Below are 15087 nucleotides of genomic sequence, written 5' to 3'. Positions count from 1 at the left end.
TGTGGGAAATTAATCTCCTGCTTTCAGGAGAACAGGGGGGTCGGGGGCCTAGCTCTTTTGTAAGTATCTTTAATTCAAAATAATCAGTGTGCCAAAGTGGCATGTTTGGGGGGAGTGACATATTCTGAACCCCTTCCCCATCTTCCCATGAATGCAACTTGCCTACAGCCACTGCCTAATCTACAAGGACACACTTAAAGGCCACCTTCCCACCCCCCTCCCCAGGAGGTTTGGCTTTCTTTGTTTGATTCCATTTTTAACTGTTTTAAAAGGGCACTTAAGCAGCATATGCGTTTACATTTTCCCTAACACCAAACCCAAGCCCTCGGTTAACCACATGCTAGTTCACTGTACAGGCCATACTCAAACAGTCCCTCTTCTCTCCCTGCTCTTTCCCATGTCAGTCCCCCAGATGACACTTCTTTCTGCTTCTTGGAGTCAGTATGGCTGCCCATAAAATGAGAGATAAGGCTGGGTTTGATAATAGACACAAAATACATAATGGCCCAAACATGATCTTTTTCTTTCTTGTTTCTAGTGATATGGCAGCTCCTTGCCACTGACTAGGGACCGAGGCGCCTCTACCACCTTCTGACTCTCCCATAGAAGGGGCAGGAGCATAGGAGAGGACACATTCTCTATTTAAAGCCTTGAATTGGCAAGACATACCAACTCCAGGTAGGCCAGGATTCAATGCAAAGGAACCTGGGAAATGTGGCCCAGTCCTGAGCTAGAAAAAGAGGAAACAACAACAACAAAAAAAGAATTTGGTGGATCAGCTGGCAGGCTCCCAGGAGTAACCAGAGTACTTGTCTCTATTCACTCATTAACTATTCAGACAGGTTCCTCTATGTCAGGTTAAATGCCTGAATCTGAAGGTTATAGCCTAGCCAGAAAAAGCAAGGAAACAACTTCAAGGGGAAGTGGGGGGATAATATATTTCCTCTGTGACATTTTAAAGTGTGAAATATCACTGAAGACTGTTAAGAGTCATCTAATCTGACAAGCCCTCTTCTTTGAGTTGGAAGGACTGAAGGACTTGAGGACACAGGACTCAGGTGGCTCTGTATAGTCTGAGAGCTTACCACCTGGATCACAGCAAAACCAAACACCAGGTCCACCTGGACCCTTGTGTCCTGTGAACAAAGCCTCCCCACCGTGGTAGGTTTGAGCCCAGAGTTCATCCCACATGAAGTCGTATTTAGAGACTCCCAAACCAGGGAGCTCAGGCATGAGCTCAGGCATGACCACTCTGGGCCACACACATCCCCACCTTGTAGGAGTGCGGGCCTCTGCTTCCATTCAGATACCCCAACCACCTCCACCCTATCCTGAGTCCTGAGCCCAGCTGCTTCTCTTTGACTCCTGTCCTGGTCTCTTTGTTAGAAGAAGGAAATGGACAAGCAAAGTTTCTCTTTTACAAATGAAGGCTATTGGGAGCAGTGGTCTCAAAGTCAAGGTTGTCAAACCAAACAGCAGGTTCTGCAGACCAGGTGCTGAAATACAAAAACAGATCTATGGGATTGATTTTTAAGGAAACTAACCAACCATGAACAAGGTTAATCTATAACTGAAGTTGGTACCACTCAGGTCCTCTCTGCAATTATTTTCTTATTCAGGTAAATGTTTTCTCAGCAGACTGTGCTTCTCCTTTAACCCAGGGGAACAAGTAGTTACCACAGAGAAAAATGCATGGCAAAGCCAAAGACTCGGGATGAAAGCCTGGGGTAAGAAACGGCTTATAAAACCTTTAGGAAGCTTTAAAATTATTGACTGAACAAGTAGTTTCATACAGTGGCTTATGTGTTTACTAGCAGTATCATTTCCAAATTTCCCTTGCACTCAGATTCTAGAAGAGTTTTCCTAACGCACTGTTAGCTAAAGACTGTACCAATGCATGAGTCATGAAGGCTGTCAGAAAGGAAATAACCATGAGCCAAAATTGCAGATGTTACATGTTGAGGCAGAAACTAAATAAAACGTGTAACACATAGAAAGAGAGAGAACTTTTCCCCCACATCTTTTTTTTTTTCCTAACCTTGGCATGAAATCTACCATTAGAGTATAAGGCATGCATGCTTACCAATATAAACCAGAATTTTTATTTTTCAGCTCTGAAATTCGGGTCACAGTTTGAAGAGATCACTCAAAATTCTTGCCCTATATAAGGGGAGTACTAGCACAGGCACAATTTAAGACAAAGGAATACTTATTATAGTCTGTTCCATGCAAGCACATAGCACATATGTGATTTCATTCAACTTTATAACAACCCTATAAATCTGGTGACATGATCACGATTTTGTAAATGTGGAAACTCGGACACAAGGAATTCGCATGGTGTGTTAGTCTACTTGGGCTGCCTGCCATAAAAGAATATCAGAGTGGGAGGTGGGGTTGGAGGTTTAAGATTAAGAAGCTGGCAGGATTCCTTTCTGTCTGCCTTGCTTGGTTTGGAAAACCTCTCTTCCTAGTTTGCAGATGGCTACCTTCTCACTGTGTCCTTACATGAGCACCTGTGTGCATCTACCCTGGTGCATACCCCTGGTGTCTCTCCCTCTTCTTCTAAGGATACCTATTCTATTAGAGCTCCAACCTTCTTGTTAATTATCTCCAAATGCAATCACATTGGGGGCTAGGTCTTCAACACAGATAGGAGGAAGGACACAATTCAACCCATAAGAGATAGCATGTCCAAGAGTCCACAACTGCTCAGTGAGAGAACCAAGACAGTTTGAATTGAACTATTTCTTTATCCAGGGTGTGTTGCCTCTCTCATGTGATGACATCTCAGATGGAATGTCCCATGTAGGGGCTGACTCTTAGAACTTGCTGGAGGGAGACAGTTTCACAGCAGTAAGCTCTGTCCTGGTGGGGAGGGTGGGGAAGTATTCACATGAGCTAGATTACAAGGCACCGGAGTCCATGTCAACTAAAGGCCTGTCTAGAGATGCCAAATAAAAATGGCTTCATCTATTCCTTTAAAAGCTACACAAATGCTATTTGGTTTCACTACCATACACCATACACAGTGGTTTCCATGATCCCAAAAGAACCAGCATTTCATTCCATTTTTCTTTTTTTTCTTCCAAACTAACCAGCTAATGTCCTGGAGGGCGACTCCATGGATCAGGATGTTGAGAGCCCTGTGGCCATTCACCAGCCAAAGTTGCCTAAGCAGGCCAGGGATGACCTGCCAAGACACATCAGCCGAGACCGGACCAAAAGGAAAATCCAGAGGTACGTGCGGAAAGATGGGAAATGCAACGTCCACCATGGCAATGTGAGGGAGACCTACCGCTACCTGACGGATATCTTCACCACCTTAGTAGATCTCAAGTGGAGATTCAACCTGTTGATTTTTGTCATGGTTTACACAGTGACTTGGCTCTTTTTTGGGATGATCTGGTGGCTAATCGCATACATCCGAGGAGATATGGACCACATAGAGGACCCTTCATGGACTCCCTGTGTCACCAACCTCAACGGGTTCGTCTCTGCTTTTTTATTCTCAATAGAGACAGAAACCACCATCGGTTATGGCTACCGGGTCATCACGGACAAGTGCCCAGAGGGAATTATTCTTCTCTTAATCCAGTCTGTGCTGGGATCCATTGTCAATGCATTCATGGTGGGATGCATGTTTGTAAAAATATCACAACCCAAGAAGAGGGCAGAGACCCTGGTTTTTTCCACCCATGCAGTGATCTCCATGAGGGATGGGAAACTATGCCTGATGTTCCGAGTAGGGGATCTCAGGAATTCCCACATTGTTGAAGCTTCCATCCGAGCCAAGTTGATCAAGTCCAAACAGACCTCAGAGGGTGAGTTCATCCCCTTGAACCAGACAGATATCAATGTAGGGTATTACACCGGGGATGACCGTCTGTTTCTGGTATCACCACTCATCATCAGCCACGAAATTAACCAACAGAGTCCTTTCTGGGAGATCTCCAAAGCCCAGCTGCCCAAAGAGGAATTGGAAATTGTGGTCATCCTTGAAGGAATGGTGGAAGCTACAGGTAAGGTGTGCTCCATCCTGGGTTTTCTGTGGGATCAATGTTCCTTTTAAGCTGGATCTGACATATTTATTTATGATAAAATATGAAAATTGAATTTCACTCACTATTCATTCCATCCCCTTGTTTCATGAAATAATATGCCTATGTGTCCTCTAACCTTGGTGTACCCACCAAGAAGTCTAATAATTTAACTTTTTAGGAGCCTTTGGAAAATAAATCAATAAATAATTTTTTGAAAGCACCACTTATTATATTTTAAATTTCCAAGTATTTCCTTAAATTAAAATCTTATCCGTCTCCAAAGACATTTTTAAGTGGCTCTAAAACATTGGTTAATTTAAATACTTGAGGTTATTTATTGGCAAGCCTGGAGGGAAAAGTTAAGCCTTTCAAAGGAAGCCTGACAAATTGCTTTAATAAAAATGTAATTTCACCTCTTCTTTGGAAGCCATTTGCAAGACCCATAGCACTGGCTTTTCTTTTATATCAAGTGCAGGTGAGGTGTCTTTCCAGGTACTCTACCCGCTGAACCCCCAACTGACATAACATTTTGGATCCAGTAAATAATTCTAGCAGGAAAGGAAAAAAATTTAGGATCCATTCATTGCAATCCTATTGACTCCTCTGCTGTTAATGGCTGATCATTTGTGTGTTTTCCAGAAAATGACCTGTCCTCAAAATAGAGAAACAGTCTGTTTTATTGATGTTTTCACTCATATCTGAACTTTATACGTGTTATACATCCCAACAACAAAGCAGGTTCTACCCATATTCATCAGTAACATTCCACAAAATAGATCCTTATATTCTGACTTAAGCTAAGAACAGTGCCCCACAGGAAAAGTATTAACTGGAACCCAAATTCATTATTTTCTTTCCTGTTCTTTGGAGTTATCAATATTAGACTTAAAATCTTCTTTAGATATGCAAGATCTGTGCTTTGAAGTCTGCCCTTCTGTGCTTTGAAGTCTGCAAACTGAGGCTCATGGTTCATCTATAAAATCCAAAAATGCCCAGCCAACAACCTGGCCCCAGGGTCTTCTTCAGCCCATAACCTGATCTTGATCCTTCCTTGAAAGTCGTTGATCCCCTATTTCCACTTCCCAGTACCCAAAAGGCAAAGTCATAACTTCTAACTACCTTCTCTTAGAGTGGTGGAAACATTTGTGCTAAGTTTTTTTAAGTGCATCAAACAATGAAAATATGAGTAAAAGTCTTTGTATGGAGCTCAATGGTTGGCATGTGCTACTTTCCATAAAACAAAAGGAACATGGACCTAATTTGAAATGGCTACAGAGAATAGCAAAATAATTCATGTGAAATACTAAGAGCTGCTCATGTGAACAGGGCTATCTGTACCCTGAGCCTGACTGTCCCATGTACTCCTGAGGCAATGATTGTGTGTGAGGAGGAAGAAGAAAAGAGAGGAGAAGGAAAGTGAGAAGAGAGGGGAGGAAACAATCCAAACGGGGAGCTCTATCATTTTCTCAAAGACCAGAAACTTCTACCACCTCTGCTGAGCACAGGGACTCTGGATCCCCCTAGTGGTAGCCAGTGTAGTACAGCTGCCGGCAGCATAAACTGACCACTCATGATGTGGTTTTAATATTAAATTTCTCACTATTAGTGATGTACTATATGTTGGCTAATTAAATTTAAATTTTCAAAAAATATTTCTCACTATAAACTCTCCCAGTAGGACATGAGGGAGGGAAGTAGACAAGCCTTCTTACCATTTTATCACTGAGTTCAAAAAGCAAAAACTCCTGGAAATGTACCCTCCGGTTACTGGTGTTAATCTGAGCTTCAGATCGCAGGAGCTGAGCTTCATGCTCCCTCAAACCAAAAGCCCAGTCTCGAAAAATAAATGAATCCAGAATAAGCAAATTATCTTTGTAACGTCCCTGAGTTGGAATTCTCCCTAAGGCAGACCATGTCTTTCCGATGACAGCTTGTTATGAGTGAGGCTTTTTAAAAGGAGGAACACTGTTCTCTTGGTAATTAACAGTGATACTTGCCTCTGAGCATTCAGAAGTCTTTCTTATTGCTTTCTTAGAGAAAACTTGGTAGTTGCCAGCAAAAAGAATCAAAATACTTATCCTGCGTCTGGGGAAAGGCAACTACTGTTAATTTTCTTTAAAAAAATAAATAAATGAATAATTTTCCAATTTCTGTTAAGTGGAGGGAAGAGTGTTCTAGAAAGTTCTGGGTTTGTCTGGAAGCTGGATATGTCTTTATCTTTTCCTGATGGAATTCATACAGTTCAGTACTCCCAGAATATCTGATCTCTTAAACTTCAGTGAGATGCTTTTTCTTTGTGAACGAGAAGCCCAAATGGGATTTGTGGGTACCAAACAGGCTTTTGAGGGATGACAGAGGGAATGCTTCAAGGAGTCAAAGCCACAGGAAAAAAATAAATGTGGACCAAATGCACACCAAGGAAAACAAATTCGCAAGGATCTAATTATTCATTGCAGCACTAGATGGGAAATCAGAAGCCTTGAAAACAGCAAGCTGACACAAAACAATTTCCGTTTTATTCATTCCTTTCCAAAATGTCTTAGTTGGCCTTAAACCACTATCACCGATCCCAATTAGCAGGCCTCTTCCAAGGATGAGCCCCACAGGATGAACCCCACACCATAACCTCACCACAGTGCTCTCTTCCTGGCACGCATGTTGTGGTTACACAGTGATCCCAATATGGAAACCTGAGCTATCCTGCAGTAAGCTGGGTATCCACTGGGGTCCTTCAGTCTGCTAAGCATCCTGGCCTAGCATAGGTCAGTTGGTGTTCCCTTGACATATTATATTCTCATGGCAGCTGTACTGCAGCAAGCTTGCTGTGTTCTATCAGAATCAGGCATGTTCTTAGTAAATGAGAGCAAGCTCCTTGAAGGCAGGACATGAGTCTTGCCAAATTTGATGCCCTGCACGTCTGGCCTCAGTCCACCACCTGATAAGCCCTCTAGCATCATAAAAGACAGACTCACAAACGACACAGATAAGATATAGATAAGATAGACCCACATCCTTGGTGGATGGCTTCGATCTGGTCCAGCCCGGAGTCAGAGGGATGTGCATGGTGACCTCTCAAGAACCTTCCAGTCATGTGATTCTATTTTTGAAAACGAATCAAACCCTGGAAAATTCTGACACCAGCCACCCAGACATCTGGGAACTGGCCGTATCTCATCCTGCAAATATATTTTTAAAGGGGGCCCTTTATGTTCCTGACACATGGGCAATTTTGAGATAGTGGTGTTTACAGAAGGGTTCACAGCTACGTAAACAAACATGCTCAGCAGCTGTGGCAAATGTGCTTTAAAATAGTAAAGCATTCATATAGACTGTTATTTATAGAGGGCAAATTGGCCTGGAGGCTAGATGACAGCTACACAGAGCTGGGCCCACTGCCAGCCAGCTCCTCACCATAGCCTTTCTGATTGATGAACTTCCATATTTACCCCCAACGATTATGCAACTATGACAAGCAGTCCTTTCCAACACCTCAGCAAATGTGCCTGTTAGTTAAGATGAATCCCCATTAAGCTTTCCTCGTACACTTTTTATTATGGAGATCATAAAACTTATACAAGAGTAGATTAGACAGTAGAACTAACTCCCATGAACCCATCCTTCGACTTCTGGCGCTGTCAGTTCGCCGTCAAACCCGTTCCATAGGTACCCCCGCTCGCGAACAGCCCCGGCCATCAGACCGTTTGATCGACACACCTTTCCACACGTGTTTCTAAAAGACGAGGCTTCTAAAATAACCAGAGCACCGTTGTGGCCCCTAAAATATCTAAAATAATTAGATCTTTTTCTTGAGATCCAATACCTAGTGTCCGAGTTCCAAGAGTCTCATAAATGCCTTTTTTTTGCTGCTTTCCCATCTGTTGTTCGAACCGGGATCCAGAGGAGGCTCACCCGCTGCGACTGGTTGGGATCCCAGTCAAGCCTCTGAGCCTCTGAGCTCTACCTCCGTCTCCGAGGGGGGTTTCTCCTTCAACTTGTTCTCGAAGAAGTCCTCTTCACAAAGACGAGAACTCAATACTTAAATTATGAAATCATTTTTTTAAAAAATCATTAAATTTTAATAAATAAATTAATAAATAATAAATTGAACAATCGAATTAAATTATTAAGTATTAAGACTTAAATACTGCCCAGAAAACTGGGGGAAGTGGAGGGTGGGAGGCAGCCAAGTCAGGGCAGGTCTGTGAACCCCAGAGATGAGGAAACAGGGCCGACCGCGCGGCAGCCAGCCTCCGCAGGTTACTGAGGAGGAGAGGAGTGCGGGTTGGAAGCCGGGGAGGGCAAACCGGAAATGGGTGTCCGCACACCGGAAGTCGGAAACCGGAAGTGAGGGCGCCAAATCGGAAGGAGTTTCTGTCTCTAGAGAAACGTTCTTTTGGAGAGGGTTTTGTTATCAAAAAATCACACCGCCCATCACAGGAGTTCTGAGCCGGAAGGACTCTTCACCCAGCTCTTACTTTACAGTAAGATGAGGAAATGAGACCCAAGCAAGATGAGTCGCTAACAAGACTAGTACTTGGCTAAAGCCGAATGGCCGCTGTGAGAGTAGGAACTTGAAACCTAAGCTCAGTGACGTTTACAGCCTCCAAGCCCAGTGCTTTCTGCATGTTGAATGCTGCTGGCTCATGAGGATTCAACAGAGAAGCGCGCCCGAAGAAAACGGGGCGCTTCTGTTTGCACAGTGTGCAGTCTGTCTGTCCTCCGTTTTCCTGTGCCATGAACTCCTATGTTTCTCTAAGGCGTCTCTGTTGGTCTCCAGTGTTACCGGTTCATTCTAAAACTCCTCACGCATTCACGTGGATTTTTAACAGCCGCATGTTAAAATGAGACGTGCCGCAAAACAGCGCTGTCATGCAAATCATGTAAGTGATGTCTACACAAATACCCCGGAAGAGTGCGATGTTCCGTCAGATCGGATTTCCAAGTGCCATTTTTCTTTGCTGTGATCAAAATGCCACTTCATTATAATAGAGGAGAATATGAGATCACAGATTTTGAAAAGGTGGCACTTCACAGATAAGATGATTGAGTGTGAGCATTACAGTACTCTTAAGCTATTTCTAGTAATGATATTTCATACCCATTACATTTTTCAAATCTTATTTTCTCCTTTTGATAAATTACAGCTAATCTCTCCATTGACAAGTCATTATCTCCGGATTTACCATTTTTATCTTAAGAGTTATAACCCCAACTACCTAACCTAGGAAAAGAATTAATTGATGGGATCTGAAGTGTTAAGAACTTGGGTGAAAACCTCCTGGTAAATCTATATAAAAAGGAATTAAAAAAAAAAATTTTCAGAGACACATGAATTTATTTTTCCTAGGTAGAAATCTACCATTCATCAACATCAAGAAATCCAACTATCCTTTCTCCCTGGAGCATTAGGTTCAAGTGATTTATTCAGGGCTTCTTTCCAAAATGTCCACCTCAATATCCCAATAGTGTCATTGGCTGGATAAAAACTAATGGTAATTTCTTCCCAATACAGTAAACTTTTGTGATTCTCAGTAGTTTGAGAACACTGTGTACTGGTTCACCAAATGTCCCAGCAATCTGAGGTGGGATGCTACAAAGAGCATGCACAAGGTTTTGAGCTTTTCCACAATCCCTCTAAAGGGAAGACTACTGTAACTCTGTTAAATATTTCCCCTCGTTTAAGAGGCATGTAGGGCCCCATAATTTAGAAGGTAGTACATCAAAGTGACTATATATTATTGTGATTGTGATTAACAAAATACAAAAAATTGACAAAATTGACCCAAAAAATTCATTATTTAAATGCCCATACCTGACAATCCATTGTTCTTCCTTTTCTAAATAGGCCATTAGGAACTACTAAAATAGATGTCCCATGGAAGTCAATGATGGACACATAATACATACAATTTAGAATCAAACCCAAGGAAGAAAAATTGAGTTAGCACCTAGAAGTTACCTCTGGCCCAAACTCTAAAGTCAATACTCATGTTGGGAAGAAATAGCTCTATGAAAATTAAGAGATGAGTGTCAAATAGTGTGAAGTTTCTAATTAGCATATCCTTAAATCAATGGAGCTTTATTCTTTCTTAGGATATTTGCAATATGAGTGGGGACAGTGTGTTGCCAGTGAAACAGTTCTACTGGACAATTTCTAATGACCAGGAGAGAATCACGGGTGGGGGGGTGGGGAATCATGTAAATTATTCGTACACATATACACACACTACCTACTGAGCTAAACAGCCAGAGTGCTTCTTCTCCAGTTAAATATGTCCCTTCTCTTCTCTTACACCAACCACTTGAAAATTCTGTTTGTTATATTAATTATTTAGTATGCCTCTCTTTTTTAATTTTCAGCATAACTATTCATTATTTTTTTCACCACACCCAGTACTCCATGCAATCTGTGCCCTCTATAATACCCACTACCTGGTACCCCAACCTCCCACCCCCCGCCACTTCAAACCCCTCAGATTGTTTTTCAGAGTCCATAGTATGCCTCTTTTTTAAAAATAATCTCTCTCAGCTACAGCTAAGCTTGAATGTTTTTTGGTGTCGTTTATAATGCCAGACCATCCTGGGTTCAAACCACAGTTGCTCCATTCACTGGCTATCTTAATCTCTCAGTGCCTCGAGATCTCCACACTAAAATTGGAGCAATAATGGTAGTTAGGTACCTCACAGGTAGCAATAATGGGAGTTAGGTAACTCACAGGTAGCCTTTTGACTTCTTGATTTTGTGAGAACATACCATTTCTTCCCCCATAGAATGCACAGGTGAAAGGCCACAGAGAACAAAACTTGGAGAGGATGGGAAGTCTGGCAGTCCAAAGGGCCAATCACAGAGAGTGGCTCCATTGTTTTCAGGGACCTTGCAGCTGAAGTCTCGACAGAGTAACAAATGACCCTCTGAAGGCCCTCTGAATAGTCAAAACGGCAAATGTTAACTTGTGATAGCCAGTTCAAGAAATGCATACTCACAACTGAGAGTAAATGCCAGCCTGGCCTCTGCCCCAGTTACTTACCATGAATTACAAATCAATGGGATGTGAATTAATGAGGATCACTGGACTCAGAAAAGACTTTGCATTCCTATAGATAGTAACATTTCATCATTATAATTTCTGCCCAAAGTGGGCATGAATATAGATTATTCTCGGGTCTTCTAAGGCAACGGCTCAGTGAGGACAAGGCCAATAGTCTGCCTTTGAAAATGGTATTTCCATGTTCCCAGTTCTCCTAGGTTTCTCATAAGAACTCTAAGGTATTGGGTGATGTCCCAATTTGGAGAATGTAGTTTTGTGCTTTTAACTGAACTCAACTAAATAATATTGACTTACATAATAATTCCGTAGAGATACTTCTGCTTTAAACTACGGATATACTTTAACAAAATGAATAGTCATTTCACCCTCAAAGATATAGGGGTTAGGGGCACTAACCCCCCCCCCATGCAATTAAAAACCCATGTATAGGCACCTGGGTGGCTCAATCGTTAAGCGTCTGCCTCCAGCTCAGATCATGATCTCAGGGTCCTGGGATTGAACCCCACATTGGGCTCCCTGCCCAGCCAGCAGGAAGCCTACTTCTCCCTCTGCAACTCCCCCTGCTTGTGTTCCCTCTCTCACTGTGTCTCTCTCTGTCAAATAAATAAATAAAATCTTCTTTAAAAATCCATGTATAATTTTGACTCCCCAAAACTTAACTACTGATAGCCTGTTATTAAACAGAAGCCTACCAATAACATAGTTGTTTAACGCATATTTTTGCATGTTACATGTAATATATACTATATTCTTATAAAGTAAGCTAGAAAAAAGAAAATGTTAAGGAAAGCATAAGAAAGGGAAAATACATTTACAGTACTATACTGTAAAAAATTCACACGTAAGTGGACCCACATAGTTCAAACCTGTGTTGTTCAAGAGTCAAACATAAATAGTACTTTCTGTATAGCCAACTCCATTGTTCTTTATTGACTAAGAAGAAAGATAAAGATACTGTAGCAGTCAGATTTCTAGAAGTTATGCTTCAGTAACAAACAACCATAAGGGCTTAAAACACAAAGGGTTATTTTTCATTCACATTACATGTAAGCTACAGCTCTGTTCACATCGTGTTTACTCCAGGATGCAGATTGAAGGAACAAGCAATCCTGTGTAGGACTTGCCATTCTCATGGCAGGGAGAAAAAAGAGAAAATGGCAGGACGCCTCACCACTGTAGCTCATCATTTATTAGTCATAGCAAGCCATATGGCAGTGATTGCCATATGCAATTGCCTCATAGGATGTGGAATAAACAATTGAGAATAGAATAGTACAATCTACCACAGATAACCAAGTGGTTTTGAAAACCAGGAGACTGAGTTAAAATCTTTCTGTGAGTTAAGGCTTAAAATGGACAGAGTCATTAGTGTTGTACACCAAATATATCCAGCTTTCATCCTTCTAGACACATTTGGATCCACATTTCCCTGTTGAACATGTGATGTGCATTCTTCCAGACGTATACACATAAGCCCCGCATATCACTCTGGTGGAAAATTCACAAGCCAATGTATAATGTTCCCTTCCACTTCTATGGTACTCAAAGTGCATGTCACAGTGGAGCTTCTGTCATCCTGGACTGTTGACTGGCATTGAAAAGCAGACCCCTAACAAGTCACTTGGATCATGTAGCATGACTGAGAAATAACCTCATGTTATTGGTTAATACTGGGTTAAGCCACTGAAATTTGGGTTATTTCATGATGAAATCTAGCCTATCTTCTCTGACACAAAATATCACACTAATATTTTGACAATTTGGCTGTTGTACATTGCTAATAGCTCTAGATTAACCATGAATTGAATCTGTAGTTAGTTACTTTGCAGAATGTCCTCCCCACTTAAAGTGACTTAAAGTTCTCCTTTCACAGGCTACGCCTTTCAGATCAGACAGGCTGTCTCCTCTCCTAACTATCAGTGAAATTGGTATATCATATTCCTTAATCTCACCAAACTTTCTTTTCCATTCTGTAAAGTGAGAATGATGCTTATATCTACAAGAAAATTCTATGAGATAATATATGTAAGTCACTTACCATGGGACCTAGTGCATAGTTAAGTGCTCAGTAAATTTAAAGAGTGAATCTGTAATTCTGTTAATCATGCTATTCTCATCCATCATTCTTATAGTGTCTATCAGATACCAATTACTTTAGTACATGGTTTGCACAAAGATTATTTTCAATCCTCAAAACAATTTGGGAAGGTAGGTATCATCCTCATTTAGCAAATGAGGAGCTGACTCTTGAGTGGTGAGTTATAGAGTAACTTTTCCAAGGTCACCCAGCCAGTGAAGGGATAAAGCCAGGATTCAATCTCAGAGCTGCCCACCTCCCCAGTCTGTCTGCCCCATGTCTCTCTGGAGGCAGCATGGTACACACAGTCACATTTAAAGGGATGGTTATTGATTCAGGTTCATCAGTGCACTGGAAATTATGGCTCAATGATATATTCTCTTCTGATTAGTGGTCTTGCCCATCAGGCTTACCTCACCTGACCATAAAAAGCAGGGGAAATCTGCTTTTGCATAACGTTTGGCACTGTATCTCCTGAAAAGACACCCACTGCCTCATACTCCAGATTCCGCCCAATTCATTGTTATCAGGTGACTATGCCAGTTGATGCTCTGGGCCAACCCCAACCAAAACAACCTGATTCCATGCCAAGTATAACCCAAAGTGCCATCAAGCAGCCAGCTCACAAACTCTTAGGGAATAAAAAAATAAAGTTTAATATTGAAAGAGAAGAATCAATTTTGACTCTGAATTCCCTGCCAGGAAGTACAACAATAAAAATGTTTGGACTTTGACTAGCCTAATTAAACTTTGTTGGGGCTTCTATTTCACTGCGCAATGTCCAACAAGACTCTTTTGGGGGTTTGATGATGATGATAATTTTTCTCTAGTCATTGAGATCATCCTTAGAAGGTTTTAATTAAACTTTTGCTAAGTAAATACATTTCCGTTTACACTTTCTCAAGCATACTTTATATAGGGTGAATATTAATAGGAATCTGTGAAAGCCAATAGTTGAGGAGAAGCTGATGGGTGATGATATTAGGGGAGAAGGCACAATGCAAGCACCGAGGAGACAAAGTTAAAGGCTGAGTCTAAAGAGAATCAATGCCCTGTGTTCACAATGGCCCCAAATTAAGTATGTTTAGTACAACCTGGAGAGCTAAAGTAGCAGTGAATATTAGTACTTTCTTTGTTTCAGATACTTGGTTTTCTATATTGTCTGTTTCTCCAAAGTTGAAAAGGTTGTTAAACTTTAGGGGAACAAAAATGATGCTGGTCCATAATTCTTGCAGAAGGTTTTAAGAATCCACAAGGTCTAATAAGGGGCAAGAAAGATTTCCAAACACCTCCCTGAGACTTTCCACCATGATTCCTTTGTGTCCACCCAGAGGGACCTCAGCATGTTCAGTCTTGCCTGATGACCCTGTGTCAGCCCCCAAAGCTAGAGGAAGAAAGAGATCACATTCATTAAGCCAACAGCCAAAGACTGTGTTTGGAGGCAGGCAACTTGATTGGCCATGGACAAACCAGGCCAAGAACAAGGAAGGGCAGGGACGTTTCCAGTACAACTTTGCAGCCTTCACTGCTGTGGGGATCTGGCACAGAGTCGCACCCTGCATTTGGTGGATGAATTAGCAAAAGCTCCCCTATAATTTGAAATGCCCTTCCTGACTTTGAAGAGGCTTGCTGAGGGCACCATGAGCTCCCATGTCAGCAAAGCAAGGTGTCCTCTATTGCCAGAATGAAGGATAGAATGACACAGTGGCATCTCTTTCCTTGAGTTCAGTCTAATCCATGTTGAACCTAGTAGAAGAGGGTATCTCATGAGTAATGAGCATACATTATCAGAAGGCAATGGCTCAGTGGACAGGAGACAGGAAGGGTATTAGATAAAAATGTGCAGTTTCCTTCACAGCATCTCACATGTCCTGCCCTAGAGTCTCTTCTTAGGATGAAACAAAATTCACAGATGGAT

At 41.8% G+C, this 15087-nt stretch overlaps 1 protein-coding gene across 2 annotated transcripts in view; it reads left to right on the top strand.

The window, feature by feature from the left end:
• The window catches only part of KCNJ6 (potassium inwardly rectifying channel subfamily J member 6), a 271979-nt gene that overhangs the window by 189401 nt on the left and 67491 nt on the right, over positions 1-15087 (top strand). For both annotated transcript variants that reach the window (XM_059164724.1, XM_059164725.1), the window contains one exon: positions 3102-4022. In XM_059164724.1, the coding sequence (XP_059020707.1) occupies positions 3102-4022 (921 nt within the window). The remainder of the gene's footprint in view (positions 1-3101; positions 4023-15087) is intronic.

This window comes from Mustela lutreola, chromosome 2, assembly GCF_030435805.1.
Source record: "Mustela lutreola isolate mMusLut2 chromosome 2, mMusLut2.pri, whole genome shotgun sequence".
Classification (NCBI taxonomy): Eukaryota; Metazoa; Chordata; class Mammalia; order Carnivora; family Mustelidae; genus Mustela; species Mustela lutreola.
This window is presented reverse-complemented; position numbering and strand designations above follow the sequence as displayed.